At 44.9% G+C, this 21,339-nt stretch overlaps 3 protein-coding genes across 9 annotated transcripts in view; 2 read left to right on the top strand and 1 right to left on the bottom strand.

Annotated features, from left to right (window-relative positions):
* WDR33 (WD repeat domain 33) overlaps positions 1-14,707 on the top strand; it is a 68,162-nt gene extending 53,455 nt beyond the window's left edge. For 2 of the 3 annotated variants that reach the window (XM_080605049.1, XM_080605046.1), the window contains exons 15-22: positions 203-355; positions 691-1,737; positions 6,415-6,517; positions 6,797-7,259; positions 10,837-11,003; positions 11,134-11,226; positions 12,071-12,256; positions 14,046-14,707. In XM_080605049.1, coding sequence (XP_080461175.1) covers positions 203-355; positions 691-1,737; positions 6,415-6,517; positions 6,797-7,259; positions 10,837-11,003; positions 11,134-11,226; positions 12,071-12,256; positions 14,046-14,278 — 2,445 coding nt within the window. In that variant the 3' untranslated portion in view covers positions 14,279-14,707. The remainder of the gene's footprint in view (positions 1-202; positions 356-690; positions 1,738-6,414; positions 6,518-6,796; positions 7,260-10,836; positions 11,004-11,133; positions 11,227-12,070; positions 12,257-14,045) is intronic. The other variant, XM_080605050.1, reaches the window with a different exon arrangement.
* On the bottom strand, positions 11,030-18,774 carry SFT2D3 (SFT2 domain containing 3). 4 transcript variants are annotated; one of them, XR_013955192.1, is made up of 3 exons: positions 17,618-18,774; positions 14,873-14,961; positions 11,030-11,203 (listed from the first exon to the last, which is right to left on the bottom strand). XR_013955192.1 is itself a non-coding variant. In XM_080605123.1 (1 exon), the coding sequence occupies exon 1, from the start codon at positions 18,762-18,764 to the stop codon at positions 18,156-18,158; it is 609 nt and encodes a 202-aa protein (XP_080461249.1). In that variant the 5' UTR covers positions 18,765-18,774; the 3' UTR covers positions 16,984-18,155. The 4 variants fall into 4 exon arrangements, 1 of the variants encoding a protein (XP_080461249.1); XR_013955194.1 differs by having other exon boundaries at positions 17,856-18,774; XR_013955193.1 differs by lacking the exon at positions 14,873-14,961.
* A 118-nt stretch (positions 18,775-18,892) lies between these two features.
* LIMS2 (LIM zinc finger domain containing 2) overlaps positions 18,893-21,339 on the top strand; it is a 33,404-nt gene continuing 30,957 nt past the window's right edge. The window contains exons 1-2 of one of the 2 annotated variants that reach the window (XM_080605117.1): positions 18,893-19,192; positions 19,464-19,554. Coding sequence is in view for 1 of the 2 variants with exons in the window: in XM_080605116.1 (XP_080461242.1) it covers positions 20,202-20,212 (11 nt within the window). In the remaining variant the exon portion in view is untranslated. Of the gene's footprint in view, positions 19,193-19,463; positions 19,555-20,077; positions 20,213-21,339 lie in introns of those variants that run through there. The other variant, XM_080605116.1, reaches the window with a different exon arrangement.

The raw sequence follows: 21,339 nt of genomic DNA, 5'->3' as shown, positions 1-21,339 counted from the left end.
TTGGTTAAATCCCCTGTATCCTGTATCTGTATGTTACAAGTTTGTAAGATATGGATGTTTTATTCAACCTAATCTTCAGCTTTTGAATATCCATAATGTTCAGCATTCCGGCATACCTTTTCCCAGTGCAGTGTTATATTATATTACATGTGTAGCATTCCTTAGTATTAGTATTAATCTTAAGTTTACTTATTCTTCGTAGGCATGGATGCAGAATAAAGTTCCTTTGCCTCCCCCACCTGAGCCACTGAATGATAGAAAGGAAGATATTAAGCTGGAAGAGAAAAAGAAGACACAGGCAGAGATTGAACAGGAAATGGCAGCACTTCAGTACACAAACCCACAACTCTTGGAGGTATGTATGTAAAGCCAGTTATTCATTGGAGCTCAGCACCAAAATGTGTAGCTTGCTTTTGTAGTCTCGTTTTCGCTTTTTCTCAAATACGTCTAATTGAATGAGAATTGGATTCAATGCATGATGCTATGATGCCACCAGTAAGGTTTCCACATTTCAGTTAGTTATACCTGTTTATGGATCTCTGTAGTTGTATTTCTGTTAATTAAGAGAAAAGTACTAAATCTTTCCAAACTCCTGAGAACGAGGTGGCTGCTTCTGATTTTTAGTTGTTCCATGTTTTTCTGTGCTTAGTTGATTTTCTGGTTCACTTTTTTTCTTTTTTTTTCGGACAGCAATTGAAGATTGAGAGACTTGCACAAAAACAAGCTGAGCAGGTGCAGCCACCACCTCCAGGAGGTTCACTTCATGGACCCCAGCCTTTTCCAGGGCAAGGCCCAATGTCACAGATGCCTCAAGGATTTCAGCAGCCCCTTCCACCTCAGCAGATGCCAATGAATATGCCTCAAATGGGACCTCCTGGTCCACAAGGACAATTCAGGCCTCCAGGACCCCAAGGACAAATGGGACCTCAGGGTCCTCCATTACATCAAGGAGCTGCAGGTCCTCAAGGGTTCATGGGACCACAAGGACCTCCAGGCCCCCAAGGACCTCCACAAGGAATGCCACGGCCTCAGGATTTACATGGACATCAAGGAATGCAGAGACATCCTGGCCCTCATGGGCCAATGGGGCCTCCAGGTCCACAGGGTAATGCTGGTCCACAAGGCCACTTAGGACCACAGGGCCTACCTGGGTCTCAGACTCATTTAGGACCACAGGGTCCACCTGGCCCACAAGGTCACTTGGGTCCTCAAGGTCCGCCTGGTGGTCAAGGATTGCAAGGGCCACCTGGTCCCCGAGGAATGCAAGGACCTCTTCCTCATGGCATGCAAGGAGCTCCAGGATCTCAAGGGATGCAGGGTCCTATATCACAAGGGCCGCTGATGGGACTTAATCCAAGAGGGATGCAGGGTCCACCAGGACCCAGAGATAACCAAGGACCTTCTCCACAAGGGATGATGATGGGTCATCCGCAAGAAATGAGAGGCCATATGCAAAGTGGTTTACTAGGACATGGTCCCCAGGAGATGAGGGGCCTACAGGGACCCCCGCCTCAAGGTACAATGTTAGGACCGCCACAAGAATTGCGTGGGCCACCAGGTCCACAAGGCCAGCAGGGACCTCCACAAGGCTCTTTAGTAGGGCCTCAAGGAAACATGCAAGGACCTCAGGGACAGCCGAATCCTTCAAGGGGGCCGCACCCTTCCCAGGGCCCTCTGCCTTTTCAGCAGCAGAAAACGCCTCTGTTGGGTGACGGGCCTCGTCCCCCGTTTAATCAGGTACGTGTCAATCTGTATAACAAGGAGAGTGTTCAGAGTGTAGGAACGGTAATGTCACATGGTACAAATGCTGAGCAGGAGCGGAGGGTCTGGAGGTTAAATGGATTTACAAGATACATTTAACAAGATCCGCCTCAAGAGAACCTAAATGATGATGAAAAAAGTTACGGAGCTTGGAAACAGCAGAGGTAACGGGAGAAAAGGGATTACTAGAAATACTGATAGAGAAATCAGTATCTATTAGGCAAAATGTAACCGTAAGAGAAACTCCAGATTTTTTAGTTAAAGGACGCTGAATTGCCTTAATTGTGGTATTTCCTAGGGATGTAGGTAAGCACTAACAAAGGTTGAATTTAAGCAAACTGAACATAAGAAATGTGTTAATTAAATTACTGTTGACTCTGAGTTGTCCCAGAGTAGTTTATACAAACTATGGGATGAATTTGCTATAGATGCTGACACACCTGGAATCAGCGTAGGTCTGGTTGAGCTTTCCAGGTCAAACTAAATGCACAGGAGCACAACTATCCTGCTCCCTACACCGGTGTAGAAATTGTTTCACCACCTTAATACCTTCTGGGCCACGAGTTAAGAGATCGGCTTTGCGTGCCTGAGCTTGTTACTGCACCACGTGCTGCAGAATGCAAGGAGGGGGCGCAGGTATCAGGCAGGGCTGGGTAGGACCAGCCCGGGGCTGGTGGGGTGGGCGCTGGGCTGGCAATCAGGTGGCCCTGTGCAGTGCTGCCACAGCACTCAGCTCCAGCAGGGTTCAGCGGCTCCGCAGTATGCCTGCACTCAGCTCACCTGGCATACTGGAGAGTGTTGTTTGTAAAGGCACTGATGATTAAATTTTCAGGGATTAAGTCTGGTTCAGCACCATCCCGTCAGGTGCAACCTGCTCTGCCCTCTTCAGCACCGTTATTACGGGGTTATTCCATCTTGTAATCACCACAGATACGGAGAGCTTACTGTACTTAACTACTCCTTACGAGTTCCCTGTTATCATGGCACTGGTTTTGTACTTAAAACTTCTTGTTTATCTTCAGCTTTAAGGTGAATTTTGAAGGGGATGTTTGGGAAACAAATCTAGTTATACAACTTTAAGAAATGTGGATTTTTTTTTTTTTAAATAAAATAAAATTAACTCTTAGACTTGTCCTGAACAGTTCCTAGCTAAAGCTTTGGGCAGATATGGATATACTTCTTCATGTGGAGTCCAGCACCAATCGCAATAATGTGTGATGTCATTGAAATGAACTTTGTCAGTGGCTGGACTTCAGATGGACCAGAGTAGTCTACAAATTGTGTATTCGTTTGAATATTTTTTCTTACGTATCAGCAATAACTTCCTGCAGACATCTGTAAATGTGTCACTGTTACTCAGGTTTCAGAAACATCCAAGTTAAGAGAACAGGAATTGGTTCCACAAGTATTACTCATCTAATGCATACTAGCAGTTGTGGTTTTTGCTGTTATCCTCAGGAGACTAATTTCTCTATCTAAAAATCCTTACTGAGCATGTGTGTGTTTACATACCTGTGTTGGGCTGTCCTTGTCTGACCCTGCTGTTAACACTCAGGTCAGAATTCAGGAAGTTACTTGTGACAGGTGAACAGTTATTTTCAATAAATACTGCTCTCTGAAAGTCTTACAAATACTAAAAAAAAACAAAAAAAAAAGAACATTTTGACCATTTTTTCCTTCCTTCTTTAGCTTTAGGAGGCTAATGTCTTTAGAAAATGAACAGATTTTAAAATTCATAACATTCCTGTCAGGTTTTGGTCTTGTTTGCTTCTGCGTAATATAAATATAATGGTAGTTCCCTACCTTGGAAATCTTTAACAGTAAGCTTTGTCCTTTTTTTTGGTCCTAAATTTGATATTTCTCTTCTGTAAATTTGTACAAATTACTGACCTTCCTTTTCAATAGCAGGAGAGTAGGAATATTTATTTGCTTCATCAAGGGCTTGTGAAATTAATACTGCATATTTATAAAGGTTAATCTCTGTACAAGATAGCAGTGTTACCTGCAGAGGTTTACTGCAGTTGTGTGGGCGAGATGCACATCTCTTCCTGAATGTGGGATCTGCTACTTCCTGCAAATACGTAACGGAACAGAAAACTGGTGGAGAAGGAAATTGCCTGAGATGTGGTTTGGCAAATTGTATTCTGGAGATAGGCACGTTGGTACTGAAATGCAGACGGGTAAATACAGAGTGTTCCCAGCTTAGCAGAAGTACTTTGGAGCCTGTTTTTGCTATTGCTAATTCAGAATAGTTGATTGTCCAATATCTAATCCTTCTGGTTAGATGTGCATCTCACTTGCTGGTTGGGTGAGTCTCGTCCACACAGTGGCAAACTTTCGGAACTTGTGTTTTAGTTGAAATGCATTTTTTTTCTTTGGGTCAATACAAAACATTCTTTCCCCCTTGGGCGCATACGTTTAACTACTACAGATGAAGTGGCTGTGCTCTTTGCACGTAGAGGCCAGACAAGCCGGTAAGGTGGAACAGTTTCCTTTGCTGCCCCGGCTTACCTGAGCTGCGCAGAACCTCAGCACGCCCCGGGGAGCCCCGAGCTGGCCGTGCGGCAGCGGGAGGCAGCTCAAACACGGCCGCCTCCAGGTGCCGGGCACGCGGGGCCGGTGGCAGCTCTGGGTGCAATCCGTCCTTCCGAGCTGTGCAAGTTAGTTTTCCGTAACGATTTTGGGACCCATAATGTATTTTAAAATGAAAGGCATGTAAAAATGCATTGTTACGGTTCTGTCTATCTTGTCAAAGCAGAGTTTGTTTGGAATAGAGGGTTTTGGCAAACACTAGTGAACTTCATGTAGTGCCTACTAAGAACTGACAATTTGGTTAAACAACAGTGACGTGTTTAAGAAGTTCAAGAGTTTATTGTTAGTTAACATATGTTAAATACATCAGAAATTATAAAACTCCAGCAAGGTTTTGGTCAGGATTGGCAGAAGCACTGTGACAGCTGGATCTTTCCTAGACAGGCATTTTATTTGTTCTGGACTCAGGTCGTCATTCATTCCCTAGGGAAGTTGTGTGCTTTCTTCTTTAATAGACATTGGAAACAAGCTGCCCCCCCCCCCCCCCCAAAAAAAAAAATGCATTACAAAAATACTCAATGCAAAGGTGATGTTTGTAGTACATGTTTTTGTGCTTTTTGCCACCTATATTGCAGTTCAATCTAAAAGTCTAAGAATATAAAAACAGTGTATAAAAACGGCATTTCAAGATATGATAGGAAAAATGCTCAAATGAACTTACTGCTACTCTGCAGCATGCACACCCCCCACCCCCAAATAGCAGGATTTCACAAAAGTAGGTTCAGACCATGAAAATCATTTAACTTAGATTCATGGAGAGCTGAATCAGTACAATTACAACAAGGAAGTGTAGTTTTCAGTGTATTTGCAAACTGCCTGCATCTGGAAGGTTTTTACCAGCCAAAATGAAGGCCAAGTCTAAATCTCTCACTTGAAACATTTTAGGAAAAAAACCTATGTGTTTAGGGTTCTCTTGTATGTGATTTAGGGGGGATTTTTTATAAACATAAAAGGTTTTATGTACCAATCATGCAAATTTCAACTGTCTTGTTCAGTGATACATTTTTATTGTTGGATAATGTTGCTAGGCAGTAAGTTGTATACATGCCCCTTTCTAGTTTCAGTCAAATACAGTCCCCAGATGTTGACTTTTTATCTGGCCTTTCCTGCTGAAAGGCAGAATGAGACAGTTCAACCATGTTGTTTCCCAGCCATGTTTTGTAATTTGGTACCTGCAGAGAAATCTTTCAGGGGTCCCGTAATAGTGGTGGAATTTAAAGAACATTACCTTATCCTTTAAAACAAACAAACAAAGAAGATAAAAATAACCAAAGGCTTTACATCTACTTTAGTTTTTCTTTGGGATGCTGAAACTTCCACAAACCTCTGCTTACTGTGTTTCTGCCTGAGAATAGCAGGTGACTGCAGCTTCTGCTTTTAGACCTGTCATTGGTTAATAACCCATTAACAACTTGTCTCGTTGTGCTTAGCCAAGCATCCTAAGGGTTTTAATACTTTTCTTTTGATTTTAACTTTAGAATCAGGAAAAACAAAATTGAACAGCATATTAAAAATTAAACTCACATATTTCCATGTTAAGCATTTACACAAGTTTATAGCAGAGATTCTCTGATACCACCAGCAGTAGTTGGTGGTTGTTCCCCCACCCCAACATTGTTAATATTCTTATTTTTTTATTTTCATGGTTTTTTGTTCATTTCCAAAGCAAGCTTTTGGTCCATGTAGCTCTTTAACAGCATAAAAATCAGTACTTGTATTTTTCAAACAAATATACACAGTTCCCTTGTCTTTTCTAACAGGCAAATAAAACGTGAGCTTTTATCATCTTTGGTTGTCATGGATAGAAAGTTAGTCTTTGAAATGCTAAATTTTCTATAAAATTATGTATGCTGCTCAGACAGGGAAGGAAAAGAAAAGCGTTAGTGATGTGAGCCTCTGAAAAATGAGGCTGAAACCACTGGAAAATCAGCTGTTCCTATTGTAAGAAGATGTGGTCTTTGTTTAAGCAAATAAATTTGGCCTACCCCCTTAGAAAATGCTTAAAAGCAAAAATGCTCATGCATGCTAATTCATATGGCTTCTCTTGTTATATGCTAATAGGACGGACAGAACCCAGGTCCTCCACCACTGATACCAGGACTGGGGCAGCAGGGAGGACAAGGTCGTCTTGGCCCTCACAACCAAGGACCTGGTCTTAATAAAGGTAATTAAATACATTGTCTGTTCTTCTGTGAGTAATTCTCCAAAAGGAAGCTGTTGAAGTGCAGTGCCTCTAGGTAGAAAAGGTTACAGCAGAACAAAGGGCCTTTGCTGAGAGGGAAGCTTCCATAGGCTTGGGCTGGAATACAGAGGAAAAGTTTTTCCCCAAAAATTGTTTAATGTGAAATGTGTGGTGTATGCTTTCTAGAACTGTACAAACTAGAGCATCCTAGAGCATTTTTAGAAAACATTACAGAAATCTGCTATGATTTTTTCCCTCAAGGTGAATCCCGTGGTCCACCAAACCATCACATGGGCCCTCTCTCAGATAGAAGGCACGACCAGAACAGTGGTGGTCCTGATCATGGGCCTGAGAGAGGGTTGTTTCGAGGTGGCCAGGAGTGGGGTGATGGTAGAGACAGCAGGGGCATGCCAGATAGACGAGGACCTCACCCAGATTTCCATGATGACTTTGATCGACCAGATGACTTCCGTGACGACTTCCATCCAGATAAGAGATTTGGCCATCGATTACGGGAATTTGAGGGGAGAGGAGGCCCACCATTGCAAGATGAGAAATGGAGACGAGGTGGACCTGGGCCTCCCTTTCCTCCTGATCACAGGGAATTTGAAGGAGGGGGTTCAAACCGTGGCCCTCCTGGTGCTTGGGAAGGAAGGAGACCTTCAGATGATAGATATCCACGGGATCCTGAGGATGCACGGTTCCGGGGAAGACGAGATGAGAGGTAAGGATACATCAACTCATTGTTTTTGGGTAAGGGGTGAATGGAGGGAATTCTTTTTTTCCTGGTTTCCTTGTCATTAAGGAGTCTATCTGTTTCAGATTTATAAACTGGAAACCAATAAGGAAATGAAAACTCTAATATACCTGAGTTATAGAGTCCATAAAATCATTCAGTAATAGAAGAAAACTTGAAAAATGGTCATTGTACACAGCAGCTTCCGTGTCTGTAAACAGTAAGTAAAGAGAAGGGAGGAAATTTGTAGAGAAGATCCAGTGACACAGGATGAAGATTTGAGATCGTTTTGATGAAAATTGAGAGGAAACTTGAAGGTTAAAGTGACAGACTTTTGAACACTAGAAGTGGAATGTGAGACTTGTCTCCAGTCACAAACCACAGGATGACTGTGGAGACTGTAGAATGAGATGTAATATACTTGTAAGGAGCAGAAACAGTGATCCTACTATCAAATATAAGGGGCAGAGCTACAGCATCTGTTGGACTGTTGAGACTATTTTCTCATGTTTTTGCTTGTAGGTATTTTATTTCTCTTTCTGACTGATTTCTTAACGCCAAACGAAGAACTCAAAAATAATCTAGTTTATAGCAATGTCCATGTCATTGCTCGCAGTTTCCAAATAAATCACAAAGGGATGACTTTGCTTCTAGTTATTACTGTAAATATGGAGGAATTACTCAGCTGGCAAGATTACCTGTCATTGAAATTGCTCCAGATTTATGCTAGCTTAACGGAGTTAAATTTGGCCTCCCAGGTCTAAGCCTCTCACTGACCACCAACTCCACATGTATAAAAATGTGTACTTGTACGAATATATTGTGGTCTCCACATAATGTGAATTTCGTGTGTTTTAGTTGCCTTTTTAATCATTTTCTTACATTCCTTTTACTTTGCATCTATACAGCTCTTCTTTTAGCTATTTTCTACCTAGCTCTGTAAAGACCTACCTTCCTTTTGTGTGAAGAGTATGAAAAGAAATGAACAGTAACTAAAAGAAGGTAACAATTAAAGCCATTTAAAAAACAAAAGTAAAAATAGAGAGAATCCAAGCTGAATGGTCTGCACTATATAATTCTAAAAGACATAGCAGACAACATTTTTAGAAGCTCAGTAGAGACTTTTGGATCTTATATTGGAAATGTGTAGGGTCTGGGAAGTATTTTTTTATTATCCTGATTTTAAAAAGGTTTCAGGAAGAGAGTCCAGGAATGTTTTGACCTGTGAATCTGACTTCTGAACTAACAAGAGTCTGTTTGTCACAGTGCAAGTGTTTGTACAGACCATTTAGTTAAAGAGAGTCAGCACAGGGCTGTAAAAGGCTTATTGTGCTTACAAGCTTAATGAATTCATCTGAGTGAAGCTGAATTAGATGCCATTTACTGCAGATGCTGAAGTGAACCTAAGAACCCCAACTACTCACTTAGCTGACTTGGTTTGGAATTTAGATTGTAATTGGTTTGATCAAGCATGAGAGGGAAGTGTATGTATGTGTGTTTCTCTCTAATTTCCCGTCCTTTTCATCCCTGTCCTGTTCTTACTCTACCTGTGCCTATCAACATGATGCTTCTACTGCAGAGACCTGCCTCTTCCTGCCTGCTAATCTGCAGTGTATTGCTCTGTACATTAAGGTCCTAGGCCTCAAGGAAGAAGATCTGAGAGCAGTCAAACAGGAACTGAGCCCTATACAAGGCAGGGTTTTACATGTGACTGATACGAAAAAGTGAAAAAGGAGATACAAAACACAATATTAGGAGCTGTGGCTATGTCAGGCATAGGCATGATAGATTTCAGAGCTAAACTTTGTCCATGAGGTTGCCTGGAAACAAAAGGCAAGGCCCTATTCCTGGTAGCCATGGGACCTCGTGTTGCAAATCTTGGTAACTTACAAACTAAGCAGAATCACACCAAGTCAGTATTAAAAATGGGAGGCCCTCTAAAGAGTATCTAGAGGACTGTGCTGTTTCAAGGCTAAACAACATTGCTATGTGGTTATTTGAACCATTGGTACCTGAAACTGTTCAGTTTGTTTTCACAAATCATCCAGGTTAATGTAAAATGGTTCATTGTCCATATACAGCACTCCCTCCATCCACTGATGCTGTACAGGCACAGCAGCCTCCTTTCTGTATTGTGTTTGTTTTCTGGGAGGTGGAGACAGACCTATTGTTTTTAATTAAAAAAATGTAAAAGTTTAAAAATATTGTATTGTGTTATGACTACTGTTAAAATATTTAAATTTGTAATTAAAAGGTTAATGTTGTTAAAATTCTAAATAAAAGTATCTAAAGTTTTGCTTGTAATAGGATGCACTGTGTCGTTAATGAGCTGGGGAAGGGGATGCTGCACAAAGCCACGACCACCTGAATATTATGGTGCTGCGGTTTGGCCAGAGGGGAGGTGGGGGGCGTCAGTGTGAACGGGGAAAGACAGAGCTCTGCATTATCACTGCTGTCACTGAGGGGTGGGCAGGAGCAGTGTGGGAACGCACTGTGAGGACTCCTGAACCAGTGTGCCAGTGCCACCTAAACATCCCAGCTGTGCTCGCACAGAAATTGTAGGAGCTGAGCTGTAACCTGAGAGAGCCCTAACAACCGGTGGTAGTGCACACCTCTGCAGTCGCAGTAATACACAGAGCACGTATGCAGTTTGACAAGCACTACAAGTGTTTAAACTGGTACTGTAAAAACCAAAACTGCTAGTATTCATGCAGCCATCTATAGGCTTACCTGAAGTGGCACTGACAGTTAAGAAGGAACCGTTCTCCTCTCTGAAGGTCTGTGTTTAAAGCCCCAGTGTGATACTGGAGGAACTATACTTATTTCAGATGAGATGCAGAACCCAGTCCTATCAAATTACTGAAGATGCCATGGTACTTACAAGAAGGATATTACTGACTTCAGGGTCATAACTACATTTTGCAAAACAAAATTATTTGTTACTGCGGTTGGATAAGCTGCTCTTGAGGTTGTAAAGGCCACTGTGCACACTGCTCAGCGATCAGCATCCCTACAGAGCCAAGTACAGGCTAGAATCATTTCCTAAATCTGTAAACTTAAAAAAATCCTCTAAGAATGGGATGAATAAGAGAATGTTCTAGCAAAAGAGTCCAAAATCAACAGGAATTTATGCTGGAATGTTCACTGTAGCCTTGACTCTCATTGCTTGTATTTTTTCACTTTTTGATCATTAAAAGGGAAGGGAAAGTAAGACCATCACAACTAAGGGAAATTCACTTGTCTTTTTCCTTACCTTATATCTATCATCACTCGGTGATTTTTTGTTTCCCTTTTCATTAAGTTAATGCAATATGTTTGACAATATTTTTTTCTTGTGTGAAAAAACGACATAGCAGAAGAAAATGAGGAAAAATATTAAAACAACAAAGTTCGCAAAGGCAGAAAATAAGCACTTTTCCACCCACAAATCCTATTTGAATGATTGTATGGTGCTATAGTATTAAGTGAAACAGTTCAGAAAAGGATTATTAAGCTGAAGCTATCTCAAGTTTATCCATGTAAATTCTGCCTATAAACCAAATTTGTACCATGTTCTTTCTTGTAGCTTCAGAAGAGGAGGACCCTCAAGACATGAGGGCCGGGGACCCAGGGGGAGAGATGGCTTTCCTGGTCCTGAAGATTTTGGGCCAGATGACACTTTTGACTCTCCAGATGAAAACTCAAGAGGAAGGGACCATGGTGTTCGGGGGCGAGGTCGTGGTGCACTTAGAGGTGAGGGGAACATTCTTCCACATTGAAATACAAGGATAAGGAACCAAAGACATTTCTTGGGCAAATTTCAGTAATTTCATGAATATGACGTCTCTTCTCATTCTTGTTCCTTGCATCTCTTACTGCTCAGGGGGCCGGAAGGGTCTACTTCCTACTCCCGATGAATTTCCACGCTTTGAAGGTGGGCGGAAACCAGAATCCTGGGATGGAAACAGAGAACCAGGTAAAAAAAAAAAAAAAAAAAGTTAAGGTTTGCTTCAAATAATAGACTAGACTTCTAAAACATAATCACTTCAAGAAAAAAGACACTATTTTGCCTGTACTTCTTATGCTCATTGTTAGTCTTTTATCACCAGAGAAACAAAAGGTAGTTCCTTGGACTTCTAACTTTAGAAAACACTTAACCGTCCAGAATTTTACTGTCACTAAGTGCAGCAGTCTCACTGAACAAAAAATGTTTGTGGTTTTAAAATCTTAAGTTAAAATCTTATACAGTCCAAAGCTGCACGTTGTTTTTCACCTGTGGGTGACTGAGGCATAACTTGTAGATTTTTGAGATATGTATTAATGCCAATAGGAATCTTTCTCTTTGATGCCATCATCTTTATTGTTTGCAAAATAATGTTTTTAGCTGCAGTGTGACAGCATATTGATACTAGTATTTGTGTTACTAAAGGAATGTATATAATTACATATAGGGTCAGAACCAAAATTTAGAATGTCATGGAAAAAGTGAGCACAAATGACACATGAATAATGAAGGTGAACTTGTGATCATCTCTAAAATACATGAAAATATTTATACTGAAAAGAAAGCTTTAAATCCGTCACTACTTTCTTCCTCATCATCTTTTAAACCTTTCTTATCTTTAGATTTCTTGCAACTTATTCATCCAGTGTTTGCTTGTTTGCCTTTTTAGCAGGTGGGGGAAGCTTTATGCAATTTTAACTCAAAATTTTGTGCCCTATAGCATGGAAAGTGTGTACGTTTATATGACTGCCTCTGAAAATGAGGGATAATGATCAGATGAACATTACTTAATGATCCTGTTTTTTCTCATGACCAGGTCCTCGTCCAGATCATCCTCCTCATGACGGGCATTCTCCAGCTAACCGAGAACGTTCTTCTTCGCTCCAAGGCATGGACATGGCCTCATTGCCACCACGTAAACGTCCCTGGCACGATGGACCAGGGACCTCTGACCACAGAGAAATGGATGCTCCAGGCGGACCCCCAGAGGAGAGGGGCAAAGGTAAAAAGTCCCTTGTATTGAAAACCTTATGTAACACTGGCACATTTTTCAACAGTAGTCTTACTCAGAATTTCTTTAAGAATCATAAACTCTTGACGTACACAACATACACAGATGCAGCTCTGGAACTTAACTGCTGCAGAGTGCTTTTTAAAATAAATTTTAAAAAGTAAAATGCTGCTTTTCTCTTGTTTTAAGCCTGTCATTCACTAATTTAATTCAGTGATGTCTTCCGTTTTAATTGATCTTTAATATCTCTGAATGTCACCTCTTACTGTATCAAACTTCACGTTTCCAACCTGAACTAGCTCTTCTCCATGTCAGAGCTCTGATCTGCTCATCTTTTGTCTCTGGAACGCTGTTCTGTATCTTTTACTATCCTTATTACCTTGCCTATATCTTTTTCAGTTTTAAATGGGGTAACTAAGAATTGCACAAACTACTTAAGATGTGGTTTAACCATTAATTTCTTCAGTTCACTTGGTTTTACTGTATTTCCTCCATTCTTTCCTAATAGCTCCTGATAATCACATTTGACTTTTTAACTATTACTGAACATTCCCATGACACCTTCTTCAATTAGCTACTGCAACCCACGAAGTATCTTCTTTGGAGTCTAAGAGCTGGTTCAGAGCCTATGACTATGTATGCAGTTTCCAAAATAATCTTAGTAGCCCCACACCAGTTCTTGGGCCCTTTTCTTCTTATAAATCTGATTGCCGTTATCTTTTTAAATAATGTCCTTATACTGATTACCAACTGTTCTGTAGCAATTAGTAACCCTGATCCTTCTCAGTTGCTTCCAGACGTGGAGCTGCCAGCCTATAGTTGACATTTTTGTTGTCAGTCCTCTGCTGCACAGCTTTGCCTTTGATGCCATTCAATGTCATTCTGCTTCTGTTATTGTAGTTCCGAAGCTCATCTAGTTTAGAGTGTATGCCAGTCCTCTGTGTGGACTGTATTTCCAATGCTGTATTAACAGCAGGTTTCGTCATTAATTCACAGATGTTTTTAGTAAAACTCCACTGGTAAACTCCCTCTGTATCATTATTTTTTCTTTCAAAACAGAATGTTGTGTTTTCCCAGTTAGTCATAGCACGTATGTCCATAAAGCACTTTTACTATTTATTTTTTGAAAACACTGCTTCTGTTATTTTGGGCTAATGACCTTTTTTTTTTTTATTCTTATGATTTTAACTTACATATCAGTACTAAAATGATCTGTGAGAAGTAGAAAATCCTGAAGCTCCTGGAAGTAAGAGCTTGTGTAGTTTATATTCACACATAGTAATAAAATAGAGCATCTTCCCATTATTTCTAGAAAAAAAATGGAATCTAACAGTAATGTTACTCATTGTTCTCACCACCAACCTCAACTGATCCATCAGTGCAATGTTGTGTTTAGGAGAAAAAAAAAGTATTTTGCAATAAACATATACAAAGAACCACAGATGGTCTTGAAGGATAACAATCAGGCATGCCTGGCAGTTTTGAGGACACCACGGCTATCGTTGATCTGACTTATTTAAGTACTAGCTGACTAGATCAGACATAATCTCCTATAATCCCCAAAAGATTGTTTGATTGCTGTTCATCTTCTGGACTGTCACAGAGATACTGAATCTATGTAAGAAAAAAATTGATAGAGGGAGCAGGCAAAAAACTACAGGTCTCAACTATATTCAGTTTCTGACTGTTTGTACCACGAGAGAGCTACCTAAGCAACAGCATGTCTGAGAAGAGGTGTGGCTTCGACTTCAAAATCAGTAATATTGTGCTTCATTTTTAGGACGTGGCAATTCAGGACCTTCACAGAGAGTGCCAAAATCTGGGAGGTCTAATTCTTTAGATGGAGACCATCATGATGGATTCCACAGAGATGAAGCTTTTGGTGGAGGACCTGCAGGAGGCAATAACCCTTCTAGAGGAGGAAGGAGTGGAAGTAATTGGGGAAGAGGAAACAACATGAACTCTGGTCAGTCAAGAAGAGGAGCATCTAGGGGTGGTGGAAGAGGCCGATAGAAGAGGCTTTGACTGGGTCACACCCAGTCCTTGCTGGACAATATTTAAATAGACTGCTACTATGGACTCAAAGAGAAAGTAACCCTGCAACAACACAAACCTGGATTCTTAACTGGGATAACTGAATGTGCATTAATTAGTTCCTAACAAGGGTCTTTTCCTAGATCAGTCAACTGCTACTAGCTGCAGTACTGCAGCTAGCTTTCTGTTTGTCCTCTCCATCCCTGATTTCCTCACCTTCTTTTACCTACTTTGTTTTGTGAAGAGCTGGAATTTTTTTTAGTGTTGAGACATGGAGCACCTCCACAGATTTCAGTTCACCTCCAGACAGAAACTTGTTTCTATATGTACAGTTTGTCAGAAGAGTTACGTTGTTTTTTTTGTATGAATACAGAATGTAATTTGTGCAAAAATTAACAAAAAAGTCAACACTGTGTGATTCTTTACTCACCTATTACTATAAAGTGTCATCATTAAGCAAACTTGTGTATCAGATGGAACAATAGAACTACCTCCTGCAATCTCAACTGTTTAAAATACTAACAGCTTATTCCTAGCTTTTTGGTTTATCATGTACAGAGAACTTTTTTTCACCTTTAAACACAGCTGTCTATGAAAACAAGTGGTGCTGACGTTAAAACTCCAAAACACAGGAAATCACCGCTGCTTGCTAGTCTATCACCCTGAAAGAGAAAAACGTGGAACACTGTTTAGAAAAAGTTGTCATAGACATAGTGTGAGTTACAACCTGGACTGCTAGCAAAACAGACAGCACGACAAGTATTGTCATTCTACACTTCATCTGGGTGAGTCAAATATATGTGTTCGCAGGAGCAAAACACTTGACACTTAAAGAAATTGGGGAAGAAGTTTAGGAGCTTGATTAATATGGATGCATATGTTTTACAGTGGCTGTAGGATACATTGCTTAAAGATACGGGTGTCCAGCAGAGTGATCCATTCAAATACTGAAGTGCAAACCTTGATAGTTGATGGCTTTCATCTTAACATTTCTAAATACTTTTAGGGTATGGTTCCCTAGTTTTACTGGGGGTAGATGAGCAGAAGTTATTTCTATTTCCCACATTTCATAATAAAGCTGCTTACCAACCACAACTTTCCAATTTCCCCATAAACTGTTCACATCAATCATCTCCAGTCACCAGGCTCCTTTAATGCCTAAAGCCTGAATGAAAAGTTTATTACATAAGGAGATACTCTAAAGGCAGCTCTCAGAAAGGTCCTAAATTAAAAGTATAGGACAAAGTATAACAAAAACTATCACTACCGGGCTTTTTTTTTCTTTCCACGTGAATTTCAAAGAATGGTTTCTGTTGGAAGGGACCTTAAAAGACCACTTAGTTTTACCCCACCTGCCCGCAGCTCAGGCTGCCTCCAGCCCCATCCAGCCTGGCCTTGAACACCTCCAGGCATGGGACGACCACAAGCTGCTCTGGGCAGCCTGGGCCAATGCCTCACCGCCCTCATGGTGAAGAATTTCTTCCAAACGTTTAATCTAAATCTACCGTCTTTTAGTTTAAAGCTGTTAGAATATTCATGATAATAAGGCAATGTAGGTCTGTAGCTGACAAAGCTACTGCAACAACATAGCAATACGCAGCAGCTATTTTATCTTGGCTTAGGCAGTCACACTGTTTCTTAAAAGACTGGCTTAAGTCCTTACGATCTACCTTTTTTAGAGAGATCAAAGTGTAGATGCTAAACTGCTGTTCTCTTGATTTGGTCATGACTAGTTTTTTTTCTTAGTTTTTAATTTGTAGTGTGCAAAATGGCATGCGAAAATTGTAATAATTAACTGTGATCGTTAGCCTACAACATCCTTCTGAGAGTGCTGTAATGAGACAAAAAGATCTGAAAGGAGTTGACTGGGGAAAAAGCTGAGATGCACCTGATGTGACAGTTTTTCCTTTGAGGAAAAAAAATACATTGTTTTTACCTCTACCTGTAGAGGGGCTGTGGTTGCTTTTGGTGTACCTCACGGAGTTAGGATCTCTCTTTTAAGTTTTGATGATTAATGCTGACAATTTAATCATCAGCAAAGGAGAAAGCCTTTTTTTTTTTTTTAATATAAGTCCTATGTATTTTGTATATGCGGCTGAAAGTGACTCTTTCCTAGTAGTCATATTTGATTTAGAGGATGAGCTTTTGGCCCTTAATTAAGCTACAGTCCTCTGCAAAAAAATAAGAGTGTACCTAATAACAGGAAACACAGGTTTCTGTATTTAGACAAAATGGAAAACGCTTATTGTACTTGGTGTTACATTCTTCATGAGTGCCAGCTTTTTAAATTAAATAAGATTTTTGAAATAGTCCATGGCTAGTCAAGAGAAAACTGGACTGTTAGCTAGCTTTCATATAAAATCTTGAAGACCACAGCATATCAGAGGAGACAGAAGAAGGTTCCCAGTCTGACTGCTGAAAAATGGATGAAATTATTTAATGGGAATATACTTCTGTCCTCTCCAGGTAAAGTTCTTTCACCAGCACCGCATGTAGAATCCTTACGCTCTACCTGCTGGTTTACAGCTTCACCTTGTCTAACACTTATTTTGATACTGCTGCTAGAAATAAGAATAATTTTATATACTATAGCTTAGGAGTTATAAAAGTGAGAAGACTAATTTAATGCTATTCCAGATGGCTCTGACTTACATTTTTAAGGAAAAAAGTGACCAGTAGTTGAATGTCTATACTGACATTCGGTACACAAACAGTTTTATTAAAACAATCTATGTACATTTATGTACTCCCATTTAACAATTTTGGTTTAATTAAGAGCAACTATAATGTTAATAGGTTAAACCCTAAGTAGCGATAGCGGACGTGTATTGCAGTGTTTGGCTTTGTGTTGTATGTGAGGCACGTACACTCAACGAGGTATCCACTCGGGCCCTGAAGGGGTTAGGCCAGGCACTCCGTCTGTCTGCAGTAATGCACTGAAGTACCAAGCACTCCAGGGACTGCCAGCCACCTCTGTAAAGCTGCTTGGTTTCTGGATTGAAACGGAGCTGTGCTAGCTGAAGCAAGCTCTGACTAGTAGCAAATCTGTTTTTGAAGGTCGTGCTGTGACAGCAAGCGGTTCCTGACCAGTTTGAAAAAGTAAAGAGAAACATATATCCAGAAGAAAGTCTTAAAAGCTGAAGCTATCCCTTTGTGGTCCGAGTATTTGGTACCTCACAGCAGCTGTATGGCAGCACTCGCTGCGGAAGCCCTAAGGTTAGCACCTTTCGTTTGATCACCGCCATGCAAGACAGGCTACCCTTATAGCTAAGGACAGGCTTTATGACCCGCGGCCCCACCAAAGCTGGTTTCACTTACTGGATGGCATTTTAAAGACGGCTTTTCTCTATGCGGTTTAGGGGCACGCGGTGCTCACGTTCACCACCGGTCCGGGTGGCTGATGGCTGCGCTGCGCAGCGCCCGAGTTTGTGTTCAGAGTGGAGGGCTCAGCACACGGGGGGCAACGTTAGAGCCGCTGCCTGGCTGTGAGCTCGCGGCCCCGGCCGCGGCCCGGTTTGGCTGCGTGTCTGTGTTGGCACCGGTCAGTCCCACGCACCTCAGCCGCCTGCTGGCCGCGGGGCGGCCGGGCCGTCGCGTCCCGCTGCCGCCGCTCTCACTCACGCTTCGCAGCAGCCACGCGGTCCGGTACTCGCGGGGGGGCTGTGGGGTGCCGCCAGCTCCCACCGGCGCGGGGGAGGCTCCGGGACGCGGCTGCGGGGCTGACTCAGCGGCGAGGCGAGGCGCGGTGCCGGGGGGGCCGCGAGCGGACCCCGGCGGGGGGCGAGGCGAGCGGCGCGGGCGTCCTCCTTCATCCTTCCTCCTCCTTCCTCCTCCTCCTCGCCCCGGCCCGGCGGGCTCACAGCGGCAGCACCCGGCGGCGCAGCGCGGCGCCCCCGATCCCTCCCAGGCGGCGCAGGCCGGCGGCGCCCCCGGGCAGCGCGTCCAGGAGCGCGGCGGCCGCGGCCCCGAGCTGCGCGGCGGCGCCCAGCGCCGTGAGGGGGGTGCTGCGCAGCCCCAGCGCGGCGTACAGCGTGCCGCCCAGCGCCGCCGCGTACAGCGCCGGGCCGCGGCCGGGCCGCCGCAGCAGGGCCGGGCCGCGCAGCAGGGCGGCGGCGGCCAGCGCGCAGAGCGAGCCGAGGGACCAGAGCAGCGCGAACTTGCGGGCGCGGAGCAGCAGCAGCGGCACGTAGAGCGCGGCCAGCCCGAAGCAGAGGGCGGCCAGCAGCGCGCACAGCCCGGCCGCCGCCAGCCGCTGCCAGCGCGACAGCCCCGGCAGGCACGGCTCCGCCTCGGCCGCCCAGGGCCAGCCCCAGCCCGGCTGCGAGGGGCCCGGCCAGGCGCCCGCCCCGCCGTCCGCCGCCGCCTCCTCCTGCTGCTGCTGCGGCGGCTGCGGGCCGGCGGCGGGCGGGGCGGGGGCCTGGTGCCGCGCCAGGTACTCCCGCAGCTGCCGGCCCAGGTCCGCCATGGCCGCCTCGCCCCCCGCGCTACCGCGCGCCGCCCGCCCGCCCCGCCGCCATCTTGCGCGGCGGCCGCATCCGGGCTCGCGGCCATCCGCGGCCGGGCGGGGCGGGGCGCGCCTGCGCCGTGCTGCCAGGCGCTGAGGCGGCAGCGGGACCGGCGGCGGCGCTCGGGGGCCGCCGCGGGAGGAGCGCTCTCGGGGCTCGTGGGAGCCCTGTGAGCCTCGCCGCCTCACGGTGAGAGACGGGTGTGCCTGAGCCCCGTGGCGGCAGCAGGCGGCAGCAGGCAGCCGTGCCCTGCGGTCGCTGCCCGGGGCGGGCGGGTGGCACCAGCCTGGCACCACCCCGGGTCTCCTCACGCTCAGCCCCAGCAGCCTCCCGTTTCTTCAGAGGAGGGCTGCCAGAAGGCGGACGCTGCCTGCTGTCGGGCGTTCAGGTGCTGTTACAACGGGAGAGACAAAAATGGGTGGGCTGACTGCAGACTTGGCTGTGTGCGCAGCCACCTCTGCTGAATTGTTGGCTGTTAATTAATGAGATTGTCTCTTACCCATTTTCCAACCGACCGTTAAAATATGAGCATCGATCTCAATCCATTACCCTGTTTTAAACAAAGAATTAAAAATACTCAATCCATTACCTGTTTAAATAAAGTATTAAAAAATACCAAATGCTAGTTTAACCTGTATGATTCTAAATGTTTACCGCAGGACTGAAAAATGAGATGTTCGGACACCATGAAGCACAGGGAGCACAGTTTCCATCATCAACCCCAAGCTCATAAGAATATTTGTGGCAACGGTGAGTCATATCGCAACAGGCTACCTTACAAGCTACAAATAAAGTTTTAAATCAGTTTCGGACAGCAGCTCCCTGCCCCACTAGCATCGCATTACCCCGTCAGAGCACCCAGAGCTATTTAAGCACCCAGGACACAGCTCGGTCCCTGGCCGGAGGGGCTGGGTGTTACAGGTACCGCTGCACCCCGCGCTGGGGAGCGGGATCCCAACGAGGGGACCACTGCCGCCTCGCTGCGTTTCAGAAGGTGGCCTTCGGACGGGTCTTCTGCCGTCTGAAGCGAGTGTGAAACCCCCTCACGGCCGGCAGGAAGCGTGGCTCCTCGGAAAAATGTCCCGCCTGGTCTGCCAGCAGTAACTGCCCGCCGGGTCACGGCTGCAGGACCACGGCTGCCTGCCTCCCCACAGCAGGCACCGGGGCGGGAGGCGGGCCTGGCCCCGCCGCCTCGTTGCTCAATTTTTCTTCCCTTTATAGGAAAAATATGCGCGGGGCCCGGGGGGGCTGCCCTGAGTCACCGGGGGCCGCCGCTGCCGCCCACGCCCAGGGGCCCGGGCCGGGGCGGGGTCTGCGCTGCCCGCCGGGGCCGGGGCCGAGCCGAGCCGAGCCGAGCCGAGCCCCGCCGAGCGGCTCGGGGCCCCGGGCGCGCCGCCATGACGGGCAGGTAAGGCCGGGGCAGCCCCCGGGGAGGCGGGCGGGGAGCGCAGGGCCGGCGGCCGGCCTGGCGGAGGGGCAGAGCCGGGCTGCCCCGGCGCGGGTCGCGCCGGCCCGGGGAAGGGCTGAGGGTGGGACGGGGCCGGAGCGGTTCTGGGCTGAGCCCCGCTGTGGCTCGGGCCCCGGCAGCCCGCTCCCGATGTGCCCCCACGCCGCCACCACACACCGAGCGGCTCCCCCGGCCGCTGCCCCCGTGCCCGTGCGCTCGGTGACCTCTTCTTTGGGCTGGCCTCGCGGATGCGTGTTCCGAGAACTCCTGAAATCGGGGGTTTGGTCCTCCTCCCGTGCTGTCTGACACTGGGGAGCTCTGTAATGTCCCCGAATTGACAGATGTGGGTGAGAAAAACAGCGGGGAAAGCGTTTGCTCGCATCTTCTGAGGGGTCGCACAAGTGCGTTGGTGTCTGATCGCTCCTTTTCCCATCCGTAAAATAAAACCCAGATATTATGAAGCAGTTTGAAAATAAGCTTGATTTTGTAAAGTGTCTTCAAAGACGTGAAGAAATAATATTAGCAGTAGTAGGATGCTTTTTCTATGGTAGTCATCACCCTGAAATCTGCTGTCATTATCGTGATTCTAAAGCATTGTCATTTGTGACCAGAAGCCCTGATACGGGGTAGTTTGTCTCTAAGTATTCACTCTCTTGTGTGAAGTCTTGATGTCTGGATTGTGCTGCTGCTTACAATTACTTGATGTATATCGTATTTGGTGGGTTGTTAAGTATGATAATGCACTGAATAGTCGTTCTGTCCCCACCAATCATTTTGACCAGTGTTATTTTTGCTGTCTGTGATGACAAATTGTTGTTGATAGGTGGTTGTACATGCTTAAAAAGCTTTGTTTTTTTTGCCTCCTGTCATAAGGTTCTTTTTCTCTGTCTAAATGACCACTTTTTGTTCTTCCGATGTGTCACATAGGTGTGCATTTACAAGTTCACATAAATTTCTCAAAACTAGAGGAAGACTGAAGAGTCTTAAATGTTCACAGGTCATGGTACCCATGCAGCTCCTAAATAGAGACAAAAAAGGGAGGACCTGGGAAGAGTGTTGTCTATGAAAACCCAACTTACTTAATTCCC

This window comes from Anser brachyrhynchus (genome assembly GCF_964034855.1).
Source record: "Anser brachyrhynchus genome assembly, chromosome: 9".
In the NCBI taxonomy this organism is placed as follows: Eukaryota; Metazoa; Chordata; class Aves; order Anseriformes; family Anatidae; genus Anser; species Anser brachyrhynchus.
This window is presented reverse-complemented; position numbering and strand designations above follow the sequence as displayed.

Excerpts from the sequence above, each read along its gene's own strand:
- SFT2D3 (XM_080605123.1), bottom strand. The coding sequence starts at position 18,764 with ATGGCGGACCTGGGCCGGCAGCTGCGGGAGTACCTGGCGCGGCACCAG.